Source organism: Mangifera indica, chromosome 11, assembly GCF_011075055.1.
Source record: "Mangifera indica cultivar Alphonso chromosome 11, CATAS_Mindica_2.1, whole genome shotgun sequence".
In the NCBI taxonomy this organism is placed as follows: domain Eukaryota; kingdom Viridiplantae; phylum Streptophyta; class Magnoliopsida; order Sapindales; family Anacardiaceae; genus Mangifera; species Mangifera indica.
In genome coordinates, this window is record NC_058147.1 from 1267757 (window position 1) to 1285405 (window position 17649).

General features: G+C 34.8%; 2 protein-coding genes across 3 annotated transcripts; both read right to left on the reverse strand.

Moving 5' to 3' along the window:
* Positions 1-358: 358 nt before the first annotated feature.
* On the reverse strand, positions 359-2334 carry LOC123229161 (cytokinin riboside 5'-monophosphate phosphoribohydrolase LOG1-like). Its single transcript, XM_044654779.1, has 7 exons — positions 2063-2334; positions 1747-1844; positions 1627-1657; positions 1423-1522; positions 1279-1349; positions 1038-1181; positions 359-948 (listed from the first exon to the last, which is right to left on the reverse strand). Exons 1-7 carry the CDS (start codon positions 2198-2200, stop codon positions 850-852), a joined length of 681 nt encoding a protein of 226 aa, XP_044510714.1. The 5' UTR covers positions 2201-2334; the 3' UTR covers positions 359-849.
* Positions 2335-8040: 5706 nt separating this feature from the next.
* LOC123229160 (5'-3' exoribonuclease 3-like) lies at positions 8041-16666 on the reverse strand. 2 transcript variants are annotated; one of them, XM_044654778.1, is made up of 23 exons: positions 16316-16666; positions 16109-16211; positions 15805-15881; positions 15003-15194; positions 14746-14865; positions 14589-14651; positions 14207-14356; positions 13921-14085; positions 13665-13742; positions 13475-13561; positions 12627-12926; positions 12288-12383; positions 11865-11960; positions 11707-11777; positions 11303-11431; positions 11140-11216; positions 11007-11047; positions 10824-10898; positions 10568-10725; positions 9832-9936; positions 9651-9726; positions 9354-9433; positions 8041-9203 (listed from the first exon to the last, which is right to left on the reverse strand). In XM_044654778.1, exons 1-23 carry the CDS (start codon positions 16517-16519, stop codon positions 8372-8374), a joined length of 3375 nt encoding a protein of 1124 aa, XP_044510713.1. In that variant the 5' UTR covers positions 16520-16666; the 3' UTR covers positions 8041-8371. The 2 variants fall into 2 exon arrangements, with proteins under 2 accessions (XP_044510713.1, XP_044510712.1); XM_044654777.1 differs by having other exon boundaries at positions 9832-9948.
* Between the last annotated feature and the right edge of the window lie 983 nt (positions 16667-17649).

The window sequence follows — 17649 nt, forward strand, 5'->3', positions numbered from 1 at the left end:
GTACATATATATAAGTTCACAAAATCTCATCAGCTAAAGCCCTAAAGCCAAAAAAAAAAAAAAGGGTAACCATCACTGCAATGTCTTTCTCAGAATGTAGCTTTGGTTTAAACTGTTAAAATTAGTAACACTTGCAGATTCCTTAATTGGCAAGCAAAATATTTGAAGATCAATTCTGTTTTTCTTTCTGTATCAATGATTTGGAGGAGCCCGTCCAACAGCTGGGGAATGGGGAATGGTGTACACCCAAGTTCTTTACAGATTCCATTTTTATATTTCTCTTTCTGTCCCAATCAATCTCTTTGATATGAAAGCAATCTATAACAACCCATCAATTTGGAGGTAGGAAGAAAGAAAAGAACCACAAAAAATTATTATTATTATTATGAAATTAGTAATTACCGACATGGGAAAACTATCACTGCTGCTGACCTCTGTTTACACTAAAGCCAGATACATATTTATAATTGGAGAAGAAAAAAGAATTCACAGCCTGATCCACAGTGGTGATGCATGATTTGTCTGTGGAGATCGCCTGGCATTTTTACAGGATTGTAGGGGATGAATTTGATCTGAATTGAGCCAAAACTAGGGCCAGCATGAATTTTGATCAAATCCATAATATCCGATCGAAGTTCAAGGGTGAATAGTCTTGAGTAGATCTGGATCCAAATTGTCAAACTAGAGCTCTACTTAGAGATTGGTTTGTTCGAGCCAAGCAATGGGTTCGAACAGAGGCAGCTCGAATCGGATCCATTCCTACAGGATTGTGAGCATTTGTATATATATATGCTAAAATCTACAGTCGTTAATCTTCCCTATTCTGTTTATACAATCTGATGCTTCAAGTCAACGAGCGATATCTGATTTTGTTGTGTTGTAACCCAGTTGTTGCTCCATCTCCCAGCTTAATTTGGATGCCACACCAGAGTGCTCGGGAACATAATCCTGCTCAAAATTTTCACATTATTGATCATCAAGATGAACAGCGCTCTCACATATCATTTGACAGTTATAAAAAAAATGCAAAATTCTACCTCAAGCTTGCACATGAGTTCATGAGCAGTTGGTGCAGAAACAATAATATGTTTAGCAGTTTCTGCTATGAAACCTTCATCAACAGCTTTGTCTATGAAAGATAAGAGTGAATTGTAATATCCATCAACATTTAGCAACCCCACCTGAATCCAGAAACAGTGTCATTATTTATAAGCTTTTTTTCTGGATAAAATGGTGAAATGGTTTTGTATTTTTGAAGGTGAAGATAGAAATGGTTACAGGTTTGTCGTGGATTCCCAGTTGAGCCCAAGTGATAACTTCCAAGAGTTCTTCCAGAGTTCCATAGCCACCTGCAAATTGAACTTTAGTTGGCTTTTTACAGGTATCTCGGAAAGTTTAATTATAGAAAAATAAGCAGATCACCTGGCAAGGCTATAAAGGCATCAGCCTGACGTGCCATTTCAGCTTTGCGTTGGTGCATGCCTGATACAGCTCTCACTTCTCCAACAGTCACTCCAGTTATCTGAATTTCACAATTGGATGTCAGATTCATTTTATATAAATTTACATGTATACATGTATATGTATAATTGAACTCTACTTCTTGATGAAGAACACTTTGAATACCTCTCTTGGCATGAGAGTTTTAGGAATTACTCTGCAGGAAGAACAGAAAAGAAAACAAAGAATTAGAATTAAAAGGTCTGTGACAGACAGAGAAAGAGAAGTGAAAATAAGTTGAGATACCCCAACACATGGCGACCCCCATCATAAACAGCTTGAGAGACAAGCCCCATCAACCCAATGCTTCCTCCGCCATAAACCAGGTCAATGTTCCTTTCAACCTGCAAGTATTTAATATTAATCATTTCTCTTCTAAGCCATTCAATCCAATCCAATCCAACCAAAAACAGAACAAGCAAAACATAAAAAGACATCTGGGTTATCTCAAATCTCTGAGAACTTGAATTCTGAAGATTTGACAGAACAGAAGAGTAACAGTTCTGGTCAAGAAGTATTAATACAACAATCAGAAGAATGCTAATAAAAGCAGAAACAGTACCAGTTGTTTGCCGAGCTGAATGGCTGCAAGCTGGTAGCTTGGACTCTTGCCAGGGCTGCTGCCACAGAAAACACAAACACGTTTGAATCTTGATTTTATGGAAGGCAGGCGTTGTTGTTGTTGTTGGAGATTTTCCATAAGGGGAAAGATTTTAAGAGATAAAAGAATGGTGTTTAAGGTAGTAATTTAAGGAATTTATGAAGATTGAGAAGTCAGCTTCGAAGCAGCAACTACTGAAAACCAAAACCCAAAAGTAAGGGAATGAATATTGGTGCCTTTGGCCCCTTTTTATATCAAATCACTGCCCCCACCACCCACCCTACCATACCATACCTTACAATTTCATTTTCTCTCAACTTTCTCATCTCATTAATTTTATATATATAAATAATTCCCAATTTATGAATTTCACCCTTTTCTTTTTTATTTTAATCCTAGGTGTCATTTTCATTCTTTGTTTTTTTGACATTTAGATTCATTCAATATTATAGTACTGAGGTAAATTCTCTAACTCGAGTTCAAAGTCGACTTAAATTTAACGCAAATCAATAATATTTAACTCAAGTTTGTTTAATTAAATATATAATATCTTTAAAAAATTATAAAAGATATATAATGTTATCAAAAGATAAAATAGATTTTATTATTAAATAAATAAATAATTCAAATTATTAAGATAAAATTTTAACTTAAATTTAATTTATACAAATTGAATATTAAATTCAAACCAAGTCAGGTTCCACTCAAACACACCTGTACAAAAGTGTTGTAATAACATTATATTATTATAGATTACATGTCTCTCATTTTGTTAGGATTAGACCAAAAGTTTTCCCCTTTTTTGTCAAGATAAGGTTTCTATAGCTATAGGCCGATAGCTATTTACCCATGATGGCACATTTCTTATCCTCCTTTTTCCCTGTCTCTGCGATAGGAAATCACATTACAAATTTTACTTATTAAAACTATATGTAAATAATTATTCATGTGAAAACGGTTGAATATTAATTTATACAAATAAAATATTTTATTATTATATAATTAGATAATTTTAAATTTTAAATTAAATTATCTAATTATCTAATAATACGTTAATTTATTATTTATATACAAAAATGTTATTCTTATGTAATAAAATCAATACAATAGGGTATAGGTGAGATAATGGGACTTGAGAGGACGGTGGATCGCAGATATCTCCATGTGCCTGGTGGTCCATCATATATAATATTATAGCAAGTTGCATTTGATTAATGAAAGAAAGGATAAAAATGAAATTTTATATTGAGTGAGCACTCCTTCTCAAAAGTTAAAAAAAGGATAAAATTATTTGTATAAATATTTTTTTTTATAATTTATCTACACAAATTAATTAGATAATACGTGATTAAAATATTTTATAGTGAAAAAAGTAAATAATTATATTATGACTCTTATAGAAAAATCTTGACAATGCACAAAAAATTTCAAGTATGTATAAGTATTTTATATCGTTTAAAAATACTAAGATAATATTAATTTTATACATAATTAATGAACTTCTAAACTTACAGAACCTAAACGCAACTATGAAGAATGTTGTGTTTAATACGTACATTATCTTGATAGTGGATCATGCCATTAAAACATTTGTTATAAATAACATCAAAATTATTTCGTAGTTGTTAGAATATATTTTAGGTTGTAAAATCAAATAATGCTTAATATTATTTTGATAGTAGGATTTTTTATATATATTGTATTTTTATTTAAAATAATTTTTATAATTGATATATTACCATATTATTTGTATAGGTAAATTAATAAAAATGTTGGGATGGATCCATATGCTTGGGAAACAAGTAGGCAACAAAGCTTGATGGAGGACACGTGATATGGAATGAATTACAGGCAGCCCCACTTGGGAATGATGATTAAAATTTGAGGATAGAGATCTGAGAGTAGGTAGAAAGGCCCTTTACCTTCAAAACTCAAAAGTACATTTCTTGATAAGAAGTAAAACTTGTAATGAATTTGGCACCTCATGTTATTTACAGAAGATCAGGGATCGATCCATCCATCAAAATCTCATATTTCACCTATGTATATATATATATGTCTGTATATTAATTGTACTGGTTGGTCCTACTTACTGATATTATGAAATATGTTCCTTTCTGTGTATTACAGCTGTATTTCCAAGTGGTTCATATGCACCTGTCTTCCCATTCATACTCTCTAGCTCTTCTCTGCCTGCATGGCCCTCTGCCCTAATCAAATGGCAAAGTATTTTAGTGCTTCTGTTCTGATGCCTGATGTAACCCACTTTGTTTTATGATGTTTTAGTACTGTTAATCCATAACAATCCCACCACAACCTTAAAATAATACCAAATTGTGAGTTAGATACCGTATTAAAACTCCACTGTGCCGATATTTAAAGCCAAAGGTCGCCCTAAAGGGCGATATTTGGACACTTCAGGTCGAATATACCAATACCACCATGCTAATTGCCTGGAAGATTCTCAAGTAAAATCAATATGGAACTCAATATTTAATTTTTCTACCTGTAATATATTAGACATGTTATAAATATCTATATATAATTGAAGTGCCTCACTTGCTGCATAATTTAGTACTTGTACTTGCTATTTATGGCAAGCAAAAGCTTGGCAATTGGCTTATTCTTTCTTTCATTCGCCATGGAATTCTCAGCTCATGGGTCCATCGATCCCTTTGAACTCTAGGGTTGAGTTTCCAGGATTTTATCAATATAATCGAAAATTTTACATCTTAAAAATACTTCTGTCTGTCTCCTGATACTTCTAAAACTAATTAATGCTGTCACATGTCATCACTGTGTTGATTCAGATATTCCATCTGGAACATCTCTGTACAGCATTCAATCAAGATTGTTGTCAGCTTTATATATTTCCAAGATGTATATATAGAGGTATGTATGGATAAAACCGAGGGAAGAAGAGGGGTGACCATGTGCCCACTTTTGTCTGCAGAAATTAAATGCAAACCCATATAATATATAAGTTTGAAGCTCTTTCAGGTCATCATCAATTTTATCTCCATTCATACGGCTCTTACAAGGACCTGGAAAATCCAATGTGAGAGCATGATAACAGATCAAGATACTGTGTGCGATTAAGTCAATGGCATATGTTAGAAATTCATATATATATATATGAATTATTGATGAAGCAACAGCGACCCCATATTCTAGCTAAGCTAGCACGGCATCATTTCATTTAAATAATGATGTAGAGTTAATCGAATCACGTAAATTTGTCTTATACTGTATATTGATTTTGTATTTCAGTTTCTTTTCGTTTGATTCGTTTCTTAACAAACCAAACTCTATGGCATCCCAATTTCCCACTATGTGGCCTTATGATTGACGGAGTCAATCAAATTTTCCAAATGGAATTTGATTAAAGGAAGTAGGTTGAGCTGGTAGGTCTCTTTAACTTAGTGCTCGAGGTTGATTCTTGCTCCATGTACAAAGAATGCTTCTTTTATCTGCAACATAAATTTTTAAATGTTTTTATTCAATTCAACACTTCTTATCCAATCAAGAGCTTCCCCACAAACTTATCTTATAGGGTTGGTCCTTGCCTCGTGTTTCGTTTCAGGGTCTTCCCTTGAGACTTTTATATACATATATTTCCAGATGGGTCACTTCATAACTGCCTGTTTTTTTTTTTCTTCTTATAAACAAATATATAAATAAATATTCTTCTCCTATTTACCTCTGAATCCGATTCGTCTTCTGCAGATATCATTAGAGTGTTCATCTACCTGCTATATTAGAGAACGATAAATAAAGTCTTTTTCCATGAAAAAAGGAAATATAATAATTGGAGTCGTGTTGACTGCAACAGATGTTTATTACGTTTTTATGATGTGGTCTAGAAAAGAACACATCTCATTTTGGAAGGTTGAAGAAGAAAAAACCTAACCCTACTTCATTGTTAATATATATATATGGGGATTATTTATTTGTAAAGTATAGAGTGAGATAGTCTGAGAAGCTAGCTTTGCTTGGCTGGTGAGATTATATGAAGTGGGTGACAAAGATTTTTTGGCTTTTGCATGACATTTTTTAGGGTTTGAATCAGATTTCATTCAACTTTTTGGTTCACAAGTCAGATCTTTTGAAAAGTTGATTACATTTTTTATTAGACATACAATAAAAATGACCGAATTTTATGACTGGTAAAAGCTTCAGCACTTGTTGCCGCACTGCACACTGCAGCAAATATCCCTTTACATTATGAAAAAGGGTCGGTTACTGTCAGCTGCTAGAATTTCATTGTCAGCTCGGAGAAGAATAGCTTTGGCCCCCAGAGAGCGATCTGTGTTGTCAGATCGATGACTTCTCTAAACTCATTAATTATTTATGTTGAATTATTATTTTCTGATCTAAAAAGGTGATCATGGAGTTGAGTTCCTTGCAAACTGTAATAGGATGTGATTTGTGAACATCATAGTTATAAATACCCAAAAAAAAAAAAAAAAAAAGAAACATTTGGCAATGAAAACTTCATTGGGATGAACATTCATGTGGGATCCAATCCAACACTAAAACCCTTATGTGACATTAATCAAGGGCCAAATAACAAAAGTTTTAGCTAATTAATTAGCATTCGTCATTTATGACATCGATCCCTTCCAAATCCCTTGAGAGCCCACGTATATATTATTATCCCATTAACCATCTAATCAATGTTGATAGGGGATTCTACGAATAAAATATTGAACTGGATTGGCCCCTATCAGTAGGTAGTGAATAGAAATTATATAATATATAATATAGTTTAGGCCCCCCACGGATGATTAATTAATTGACTTGATTATACACTTGACCATGAGTTTTCATTAGGTCAATTATTTTACTCCGATATTCATTAAAAAAAATTAATTTCTTTTGGATAAATAATGATATTTAAAGGTGTATTTAAAATTTTTTTAATAATATATAATTAAAGTTACATTTGATTCAAATTAAATTTAAATAAATATTATTTTAATACCGAAGAAATCCAATTTAAAATTAGTTTTAAATCGATCAACTTAAAAATAATTTGAATTTATCATTCAATTCAAACTTTCGTGAAAGCGGTGGAGTTGTGAATGAGGAAGAGTGGACCAACAACAAAGCAAATCAATCGCACGTGTGAGCTATGAACAAACGAAAGCTTTATTTCTAGCTGTGCAAAACACTCCCAATAGGACGAACCGAAACATTCCAAAATTTAAAAGGCAAACCAGATTCAGCATAAAGTTGAATCCCTTCAATAATTGAACTCAATTATTTTTTTAATATTATATTTTTAATGAAAAAAAAAGAATGGCCCCCCAAATAATCCCACTATGACCTTTGGACAAATATAAGCTGTGAATGTGCCGCACACGTGCGGCACCTGGCGTTGGGACACTGCACTTTATTAGTAAAACATAAAAGGTCCCACGTCCGTTGGAATTATTTTTTTTCCACTTCTTGGGCCTTGATTTTTGTGATCAGATGACATGATCATGATGTGATGATATAATAGGGATGAAGTTGAACATGGCACGTCTTAAATTTTGAAATATCTAATTTTAATATAAATTGGTCTAAACATGTTTAAGATTCATCACTTTGAAATATGGCCGACGTTGATCCTCGCTAGATTCTTGATAAATCCAGTTGGATTATGATCTAAGATTTTATGCTTGCATCTAAAGACGTGCAGGCACATACGGTGAATTTTGTTTGTACAAAGGCCTTAGGCTTGGAACCTTCTGGACTTGCAAGTCGGAAACTTATGGAATCCGTACTCAAGCTCTGCATAAATACAATTAAAATGAACCAAATCAAACAGTACTCCAACAGGGGTGACTTCCTTTTTCAAAGTTACCACTCCGGCAGCTACTCAGAAATGCTAGGATGTTCAATGCGACTTTTGAACTCCTGTTTGAGAGTTGTTTGACATCAAAACTCAGGCCTTGGAAGAAAATTTCATATCATTGTCCTTACAAAGCATTCACATCCCATGTGTAAAGTGACGGTAAAAGTTAACCAATTCATCAGTCCTGCGGCTACATATTCCATTGAATGAATTACATTTTAATTATGATTCCAACAACAGATTATTCTTATCAGATGGCACCTAAAAATTTTAAGATGAAAATATTAAAGGAAATAGTAAAAAACAAGGCTGACAAGGAAATGGGAAAAGAAACAATGGTAGAGATAAAACTCCAGCCACAAAATCAGGACTATTGGACAACATTTGAGAAGTCATTGGCTCCTCATGGTGAGCAGCAGGAAACTATGTCATTGGTAGCTGCTCCCAGGTGGCGGCGGTGGCGGCAGCCCTTTATTTGGTCTTCTATCCAATGAAGAATATTGATTGCCACTTCGTTGATGATGGCTGTAGTTTACTCTCTGTTGATTGTTAAACTGGTGGTGACCCTGGTTTCCTCTGTTCTGATAGTGGCCCTGGTTTCCTCTGCTTTGATAATTGCCCTGATTTCCCCTTTGTTGATTGTAGTGTTGTTGGTTCTGATCTCCTCTCTGCTGATGGTTGCCATACCCTCTGGGAATGCTTTGGTTGGCCGGCATCCCACCCCGTTGATGTGCACTACCAGCACCGGGTGGTTTGTAGCTCTGAAAGTTACTGTAACCACCTTGATGCGAATATGAAGTTGCCCCAGACGCCTGGACCACAGGCCTGGGAGGGTACCTCGGTCCACCATTCAGGTAAATTGCTGAAGGGTTGTATAAATCCATCGGCTGCCCTCCACTGTTAGCTGACCGATTATTTCTATCATATTGAGGCTGAGACCTTGTGTGAGGAGTTGATGACAAATGCGGTTGACCATACCCACCGTCATAGGAACGGGCAGGAACTGAAGATCGAGGGTGGCCAGCAGGAGAATAATCTGTTCTAGGTTGTGATATTCTATGATGTCCCTGATCATGAGCCCTGTAATCATGATAGGAAGGAACCGCAGGGATATAGGGAGTGGCAGCATAAGGTACCGGTGGATCCTGCATATGATTAGCATACCCATTATGATTCACCTTCAATTGTAAGCTATTAACAAGAAGTCGATGCGATGCCTCGCCAAGCTCACGGCCAGAAATGGTTCCACGGGGATTTTGCCTGAAAGAAAAAAATCAAACACACAATTATTTAAAACACAGTAAAATACAATCTAAACTAATCCACAGGTAATTAACACAGAAAGGAAGAAATTTTAACAGGTTAAGCATCCCATTTGGCATTGACCTCTCACCAAAATGAAGTGCATACCTTCCATTTTCGTAAGGTCTTCTCCCGGTATCTTCATGCCACAATGTAGGCTCAGGTTTTAGATCATCCAGTTGCACCATCTGCAAGATTTAAAGTTTAGACATTAAATTTTAGTACCACAGTTAAGTAAAAGATTCAAGCCTACTTAACATTCTGAGAGCCCATGCATCAGCTTTGGTAAGAATGATATTAATGAATAAAATGTCAGTCCAAGAATTACACATATAAGACTAGCACATGGCTCATTACATTCATTAACTATGCATTTAACAGCAGAGATGCCTCACTAGTACTTACCTTTTTGGGAAATATGACCCCAACAGGAGGTCTAGTGATGTGTTTATGTGCATCTGGGAGTTTGTATATGGCACAACTGAAAATCAAGGCACATAAATAAAGGAAAATTAATTAGCAAATCCTAGAATATGATAACTTCAATAACCTAATGAACAATTATATCCAATAATTAGAAGCTTACACAACTTGGTTGCCCATGATATCTTCCATCCCATCAACTGGAGACCTAAATATAGGGGGATGAGGATCACCAGCACATGGTGATATATAACCATTCATCCCACCGCTGCACATATCCCTAAATAAAATCATAACAGTTCAAACTTAAACTAAATATAAACTTCATTAGCAACAATCAAACAAAAACAAGACACAAGACATGACTTATAAACCTCTTCCACTCAGAACTACAACACTGCACTAAATGTGTAGCTGAAATTGTGGCTAAAAATATTGGGCCAGAGTGATCAAAGAACTGCTAAATACTAGTATTGTTAAAATAAAAAATGCATGAAAACAATCGAATATCCATTTGAACAATTTAAAACATCAGTATGACCCAAACAAACACAATTGGCCTTGATTTTTCCTTTTTAAAAAGATGAAAAGTTAACACAGCGATTTTAACTAAATTCACTAATTATATGAACCTAGTACAAGTTATAAATAAAACAAGCTGGAAAAATCTACACCTAATTTGATAAATTATCGCATATATCACTTTGTGAAACAGGTGACACATGAATTGTTGAAAATTTTCATCAATATAATACAAATAGCTACTGGTATGGATTTATACTCGTAGAAATCAGATAGAATCAACTTAAAATCATATAAGTCAGACAAACTCCATAAAGCAACAGTAAGCTTCCAGAGCTAGAACTAGATGCAAAACATGGAGCCATGGCAACACAAACCTTAACTCAGGTTTGATACGTTCCTTGACTTCAGCTCGCTGTTTGCTCGTTAATTGTTTACAATGTTCATCAAGTGTATAGATGCTTGCAGAAAGAGGATGGGATAATAACACAAAAAGCATGTCAGACATCATACTATTTCTCCGCACTTCCTCCTCCTACAGAAGATTTACACATTACTTGGATTAATTAATATAAAATGAACCAATAGAATGAAAGGAAAACAGCGCATGCAGGCTTAATCAAAGTACCGTACCGTTAAAGTGTGTTCGACTTTCTTAACCTCAGTAAGAAGGCGAGCTTCATCAATGAAAGGCAACTTGGCAATACCCTTCATAAAATCAAGTACAAATGTATAAAGAAGTAGGTATAAAAACAAGGAATTGAATAGAAATCATTTCCTACACAAAACTTAATCAAGGGGAAAAAGATAATACACCTGCCAAGCATACCGTTTCCCATTCATGTCCACTTCAAAATCTGACACAGATAATATATCAAGACTGAGCTCAAAAGGCATTAATTTAATAATAAAGAAGTATTAGGGATTTTCATTTAGCAAAGTCGCATACCAGTTGGGTAAAAATCAATTATAGGTGAATTTGGATCGGTCATCAATTTTCTGTATTGCTCAGGGAGTGCATGAGCACTGAAAATAGGTTACAGTCAATAAATTTCTAATTAGGAAACTCATCAGAAACTAAATATAATAATTACAGTAAGTAGCTCCCACACCTTGCAGCAGGGAAGACCCCCAAAAGTTGATTAAATGGTTTGAAAGGCTGACCCAATTCAAACCTGATATCCAGCTCAGCAAGATCCTTGAGATCAGAAGCAAAGGGTGCATAATGATAAGGATAAAACCTGAAACACCAAAACGGCATTAAGATCAATTTTAAAAAAAATGGATACAATTTCAAGAATGACCACAAATATCCCCAGTGAGGCTGATATGGATAAAACAAATTGATGGCTAACAAGATACATTTGGAATCTCAAACCCAATATATAAACACCAAAATGGATATGACACCAAAATTGTCCAGGAAGTTCTTCACTTCTGTACAAACATATGCATATCAAAAGCTCAAGGAGAACAGCAAGAAATAACAAGAAGTTGGAAGAAGAAAAACACTCACCACTGCCAAGAGCAGACACCTTCATAGTAATAATGCATGACCCAGCATAACCCTTCTGTATACCGCAAAACCTACTCAATTGAAACTCAAGCACATGAGACAAGCCTACATTGACTGAAAGATGTCGACATCTAACACGATACTTAAGACCAACTTACAACATCTTTCCGTATATCTTCACGTTCCTCCAGAGTTTTTGCATTAAACTTCTCTTCATAATACCTTTCTTTCCATCCTGCCTCTCCCAATTTAATCTAATAAAAGAGAATTGGGGTTATAACATCCAACATGACAAATGTGCAAAGCCAAAAATAAGAAAAAATTATTTTACCCACTATTTTGGCTGTTTATCATTTAAAATTACATCACAAATTCACCATTACATAACCACAAATAAAAAATGCAAGGAACTTGAAAGAAGAAAACCTCAGTAAAATATAGCTACTATAAGCAAATTGCAACTTTGTTTTAGAGTGAAAAAACCTCTTCCACTCAAAATTTTAAAAGGAAATATATAAGGCACAAAAGCAACATCATTTTGCAATTTTATGACTCATCATAATGCAATATCAAATCCAAACCTTATCTTCTTCTGGATTTTCTGAGTTAAAAGCATCAGATTTCCCACGAAGTAACTCCTTCAACTTTGCTTTCAATTCTTCTTTATTTTCCTCCATCTGAAAGTCAATGAATAAATTAGCCTAAGATGCATCACTATAGCACAAAATAATCCTGCAAAACTTGCAAATATATAAGAGAAGTAAATATAGTGTAAAGTAATATTAAATGCACTCTTAACTCCTCGCCATTAAGGCTCATACCAAATCAAAGGCGGCTAGCCCATAGAATATGAATCCTAAAGAAAGGCTGAAGAAGTCAGAATTACATTAAAGTGTCTCTCCTGGAGTAGGAAAACATACATCTGTTTCAAGACTGTCCTCTGCTTCAACAATGGCTGCACCAATACTGGCCCCTGAAGACAACCGTGGAACCTTAGGGGGCCGAGCAGGAGCTCCTTTACCATCTGATCCCCACGAAAATTTTCCAGCATTATCATTTCCCATGTCCATTTGCTGATATGGTGAGGGGGAAGGACCAGAAGCAAGACGAGAACCACGAAACCGTGAAACACGAACCAAAGAATCAGGTTGGGCTTGAGGCTCAGCATCATCTCCTCTCTTCGCCTGAGCCTTTTCACGCTTAATTCGTTCAGCCTGCCTCTGTTAGATATAAACCATAATAAAATAATCAATGACACAAAATGCTGTTACCTTACCAACCACAACGATACTAGGAAGAGCCTAAAACAGTTAGAAGTCTCACTTCCTCATTATACAAATACATATACACCACAGTTAGTTATATTCTCATTCAAACAAACGGATATCCAAACATATTATCTTCTTTTTCTTTTTTAGGGGAAGATACTTAGGATATCCCAATCTATCTCGGCATATAACACCACCATCTCAATTTAAAAATATAATCCATTTGTGCAACTCCAGTTCATTCATTGGGCCAAAGGCTTCCACGGACCTAATTTGAAAACCAAAATGCCGTGGATGTATTCAGCCAGTTACACATAATAAAAAATTATTCGTAACTTATACAACTGTAACATATTCAGTTAGTGTCTCATGCTAAACACTCATAGAATCCAACATGCACATGATGTAAAAAATTCCTGATTTATACAAAACCGTAATATATTCAGATGACATCTCATGGTGAACAAATCCATATTGATATGGAGAAAAAAAGGAGAAACCTGGTGCAACCGTGCTCTTTTTTGAAATATTCTATCCTCATAGGATCCAACAGCTTGAATAAAATGCTCCACCCTGCTCAAGTTTGGCTGAGAAAGAAAATAATCAATTTACTACAAAAGAAAAGAAAAGCCAAATGCAGTTAGAGAACTGAAACCACTTAAAGAGAAAATTACACGATCAGTTTACTACCTTGCTTCCATCAGTCAAGTAACCACCCATAGCCCTAAACTCCTTCTTGTATACTGCAAGCAACAAGTTGATTGCACCCTGAAAAATATGCATGAAAAGAAATAAGGGTTGACCTTTTTATTAACAACTGGAACTGCAGTTTTGGGTTAAGACATTCCTAATGGACAGTTGGCTAGCAAGTTTCAACCCAAAATCGAAACGGGTAGATCAATAATGGCCAGCCACTTGAAAAAAGCCTAATTTAAAGTTTACATACCTCACGAATCTCCAGCGTAGGCATATGTGGCAAAAAGTCATTGCCAACAAAGAAACACATAAAGATAAAATCATCCACAATACATTCAATATCAATCTCGCATGGCGGGTTAGGGATTCTCATCTCATATTCCAGGTATTCTCTAAGAGTCCAAATGTTAAGAAACTGCAGCCAAGAAAAGGATGAATCGGGGAAATGAGAGCCAAGCAATATGTATAATTATTTGGACATCACATTATGAAACAAATTTACACCAGCAACCAAGGACATTTCAATTAAAACTTACCTGGTATGGCTTTTTTACCACAGCCACCTCATCTCCTTTCTCATCAAATTCACCTGACTTCCTTTTCACCTTTCCCTCACAATCTGAGGCTAAATGGCCCATCTGACCACAAAGGAAGCATTTGTCTTGCTGTCCAGGAGTAAATACAACCTGAAGAATAACATCAAGAAAAAGGACACTCAATTAGTTGAGACTGACAAAAGGGGACTTCAACTATCAGTTATCCTAAGAATAAAAACCTACAGAACTTGATTTACCAATCAAAAGACATTAAGATGGAAAAGATGGATGAAATTCAAGGAAAGAAATGGTATCTCCTCTCACTATAACATGTTGCATAAATACATAATTAACCAACAAATAACAATAGTAAAATACAAACCTCTCTAAGGATTGAAAAATGAACTTCATGTGTAGCCAAGGCCAACATAATTAAATCAGCGTCCTGAATAATTACAGCATGGCATTGGTGTAAGATACCTGATTAAAGTCAATGTTTCTATCAGAAATGAAGCATAGGCTTTGAGGGAGAAATATACCAAACCATATAGGCAATGGCGCGTATTTGGATCGAAACCAGAAAGATTTCTTTGAAGACGAATATAAGACATAATTTTGTGTTCCCCTTCACCAGGGACATTAGCATCAGAAAGAATAACCTACAGAAAGAAAACGTAAGCAAAAGGTTAAAAACTGTGGTTTATTATTGTAATGTTCCCTGCGGGTAAGAAAATTATTTGGATTGTAGAATAAATAAAACACAAAGGAAAATAAAGAACATTGACGTAGATGGTACCTTGATTTTTTCCCATCCAGGATCAGTATTTAATCTAAGATGAATATAGTACTGCAAGGCAATTGACAAAACAGCCATAAATGGAGTCCCAGGAGTGATGACATTAGAGTCACAAACTTGAGAATCAATTTTGGGAGGGAGTTTTCTGCCCTCCTTCTCGAACTCCTGCCGTAACCGTTCTTCTTCAGCTGCCTACAAAATACAACTGACGAATCAACAGCCACCACACAACTCAATTATCTCCCTTCTAAATTTTTTTCTATTCTTTAGAAGTTTAGGGTGAGGAAAGGTAAATGGACTTTGACTGGAACACAAACAACTACAATTTGTACAACCTCTGAAAATCCCAAGATAGCACTAAAAAGAATGGAAGCAACCACACAAGGAAAGCCTCGATAGTCAATATGTCTTAAAAGTTCAAATACATTAACTTCCCATGTATAAGGGCTAAGATTTTCCATTAAATAACTTATCACTGAGAAACAAGTAACAGGCAAAGAACATCATTAAATCATCAATCCCTAGATTTCATGGAATATGTCCTTAATCCCATCCATCAAATAAAAAAAGAAGCTCCAGAATGTGTAATTAGCAAAACTCAAAATGCACCATTAATATTAACTATAATAAACATATTCTTTTTATGAGCTACCAGTACTTGTCTATATCCATTAATGTACAAAAATATCAAGAACATAAATACAGAAATTTATTGTTCCATGAAAAACTGGTTTCCACTAAATGCAATCTGGCAATAGCATGTTGATCTGACCACTTAGAATCCAAGAAAGAAACCACATACCCCATCTGCAGCATCCTTAGCTGCTCTAAAACGCCGAGATCTCTGTTGATTCATTTTAGCCCGTGGAGCAACACCATCTACAAGTTGTTTCAACATAATTAATATTCAATGATGTCTACCGAATTAAACAATTTCTACAAGTTTTTCTCTGCATGATCAGAATTATAAAATATTACAAACATTAAACAATAATTCAATAAATTTCCACTGCATGAAACTATTCATACAAACTTCTATAAGTTTTTTTTTTCCATAATCAGTATTACAAATAATACACACAATTTTATCCAAACTAAACACTCACCAATAGCCATGTACAGCAACTTTCGAGGTCGCACCATCACAAAAAGTCTATCAATGTAATCGAAAACACATTGAAATACTTCATCAAAGGTTGTGGGCGCAGGCTGCAAGAATAAATTGCATCGTCAATCAATTAAAGTCCAATAAATACAAGAATTAAAATCTTTAAAAATGGTAATAGGGTAAACGAATTTGAATTGAATATTACCCTATCTTCAGGGTGAAAGCAGGGGTGAATAATCCCGTTCATGTCAAGATACAAATTATCGAATTCAAGTTGATTCGGATTAGGTTTACTTGTATCAACAGGAATCTTAACACCGTCAATTTCAACTGGCTCTTCCTCGATGACATCCACCACCACTAAAGGATACTTCTCCGCCAACCATCTGTAAAAAGCTGGTACTCCCATTGCCAAAGACTGGAGCTAGAAACCTAAGAAATATCTTATAAAATTCTAAACGAAATATCGAAACCCTAATCTTAAAAAAGGGAGGACAAAGTAATTGAACGAAACGTTGGGCTAAGTTTTGTTTCCGCTTTGTAACAGAGGATTTCGTTTCGTGACGCCTCAGTTAGGGCACGAGTGTAAATAGTGGGACATTTATGCCCCTGAGTTCTTGAACAATTACATTCAGAAAGCGGGAATTTTTGGAAATACTTGGGGTGTTTTTGTCTTGTAAAGAATATAAAACTGAGCACGGTCTAGTGGATCGGTTTAGTCTTGGATTTATTGGTCAGCCGATTGCAATTAAGGCAAGGAGCTGTCACTTTAATGCGTCACAGACCAATGATGAGTCTGTGGGTGAATTTCAAAATTGTTTGCGCAATAAACCTCCCTTAAGTTTTTATAAAATTAATGTTTGCCCAAAGTTTAGGAAATCAACTAAGAAATAGTTAAATTTTCAAATTTTGATCGTCATCTAATGAATTTCTTGAAAACCAAATCAGACCGCCCTATCGAACCTCTCCAAACAGGCCTCTTTGGCTAGTTTGGGACAATTTTTTAAATTTTAGAATTAGATCACTTAACTACAATTGATTTGAATGAATCATTTTGAACCATTATCAAACTAATTAAATTGTGTTTATTGATTCAATCCCTATTTAATACACTTGTTAACGTTATAATGACATAAATATGACTTTGTATATATCGACAATTACTGGGGTTAGCAAACTCCAAATGCACCATTAATATTAGATACCACTGTATCATCTCCATCCCAGAACTTTATAATATATATTTTTGGTCCTCAAAATTTAATAATTCATCAACAATTTCTTGACTGCAGTGTTTTAAATGGTGTTGAATTCAAGCATCTATGATGATGCGGGTAAAGATTTTAAAATTTCTTTGAACGTGATTTTTAGTTTTACTTAAATTTATTTATTATGGTGGTCTTGACAACATTTAGGGAGTCCTTTGTTGATTTTATAAAACTATGGTGAAAAGGAGGGTCTTGCAACATTTAGGGAGTCCTGAAATTACAATTATTAATTTAAAGTGCTCACTCGGACCGCTCAAATGTCGTTCTCTTT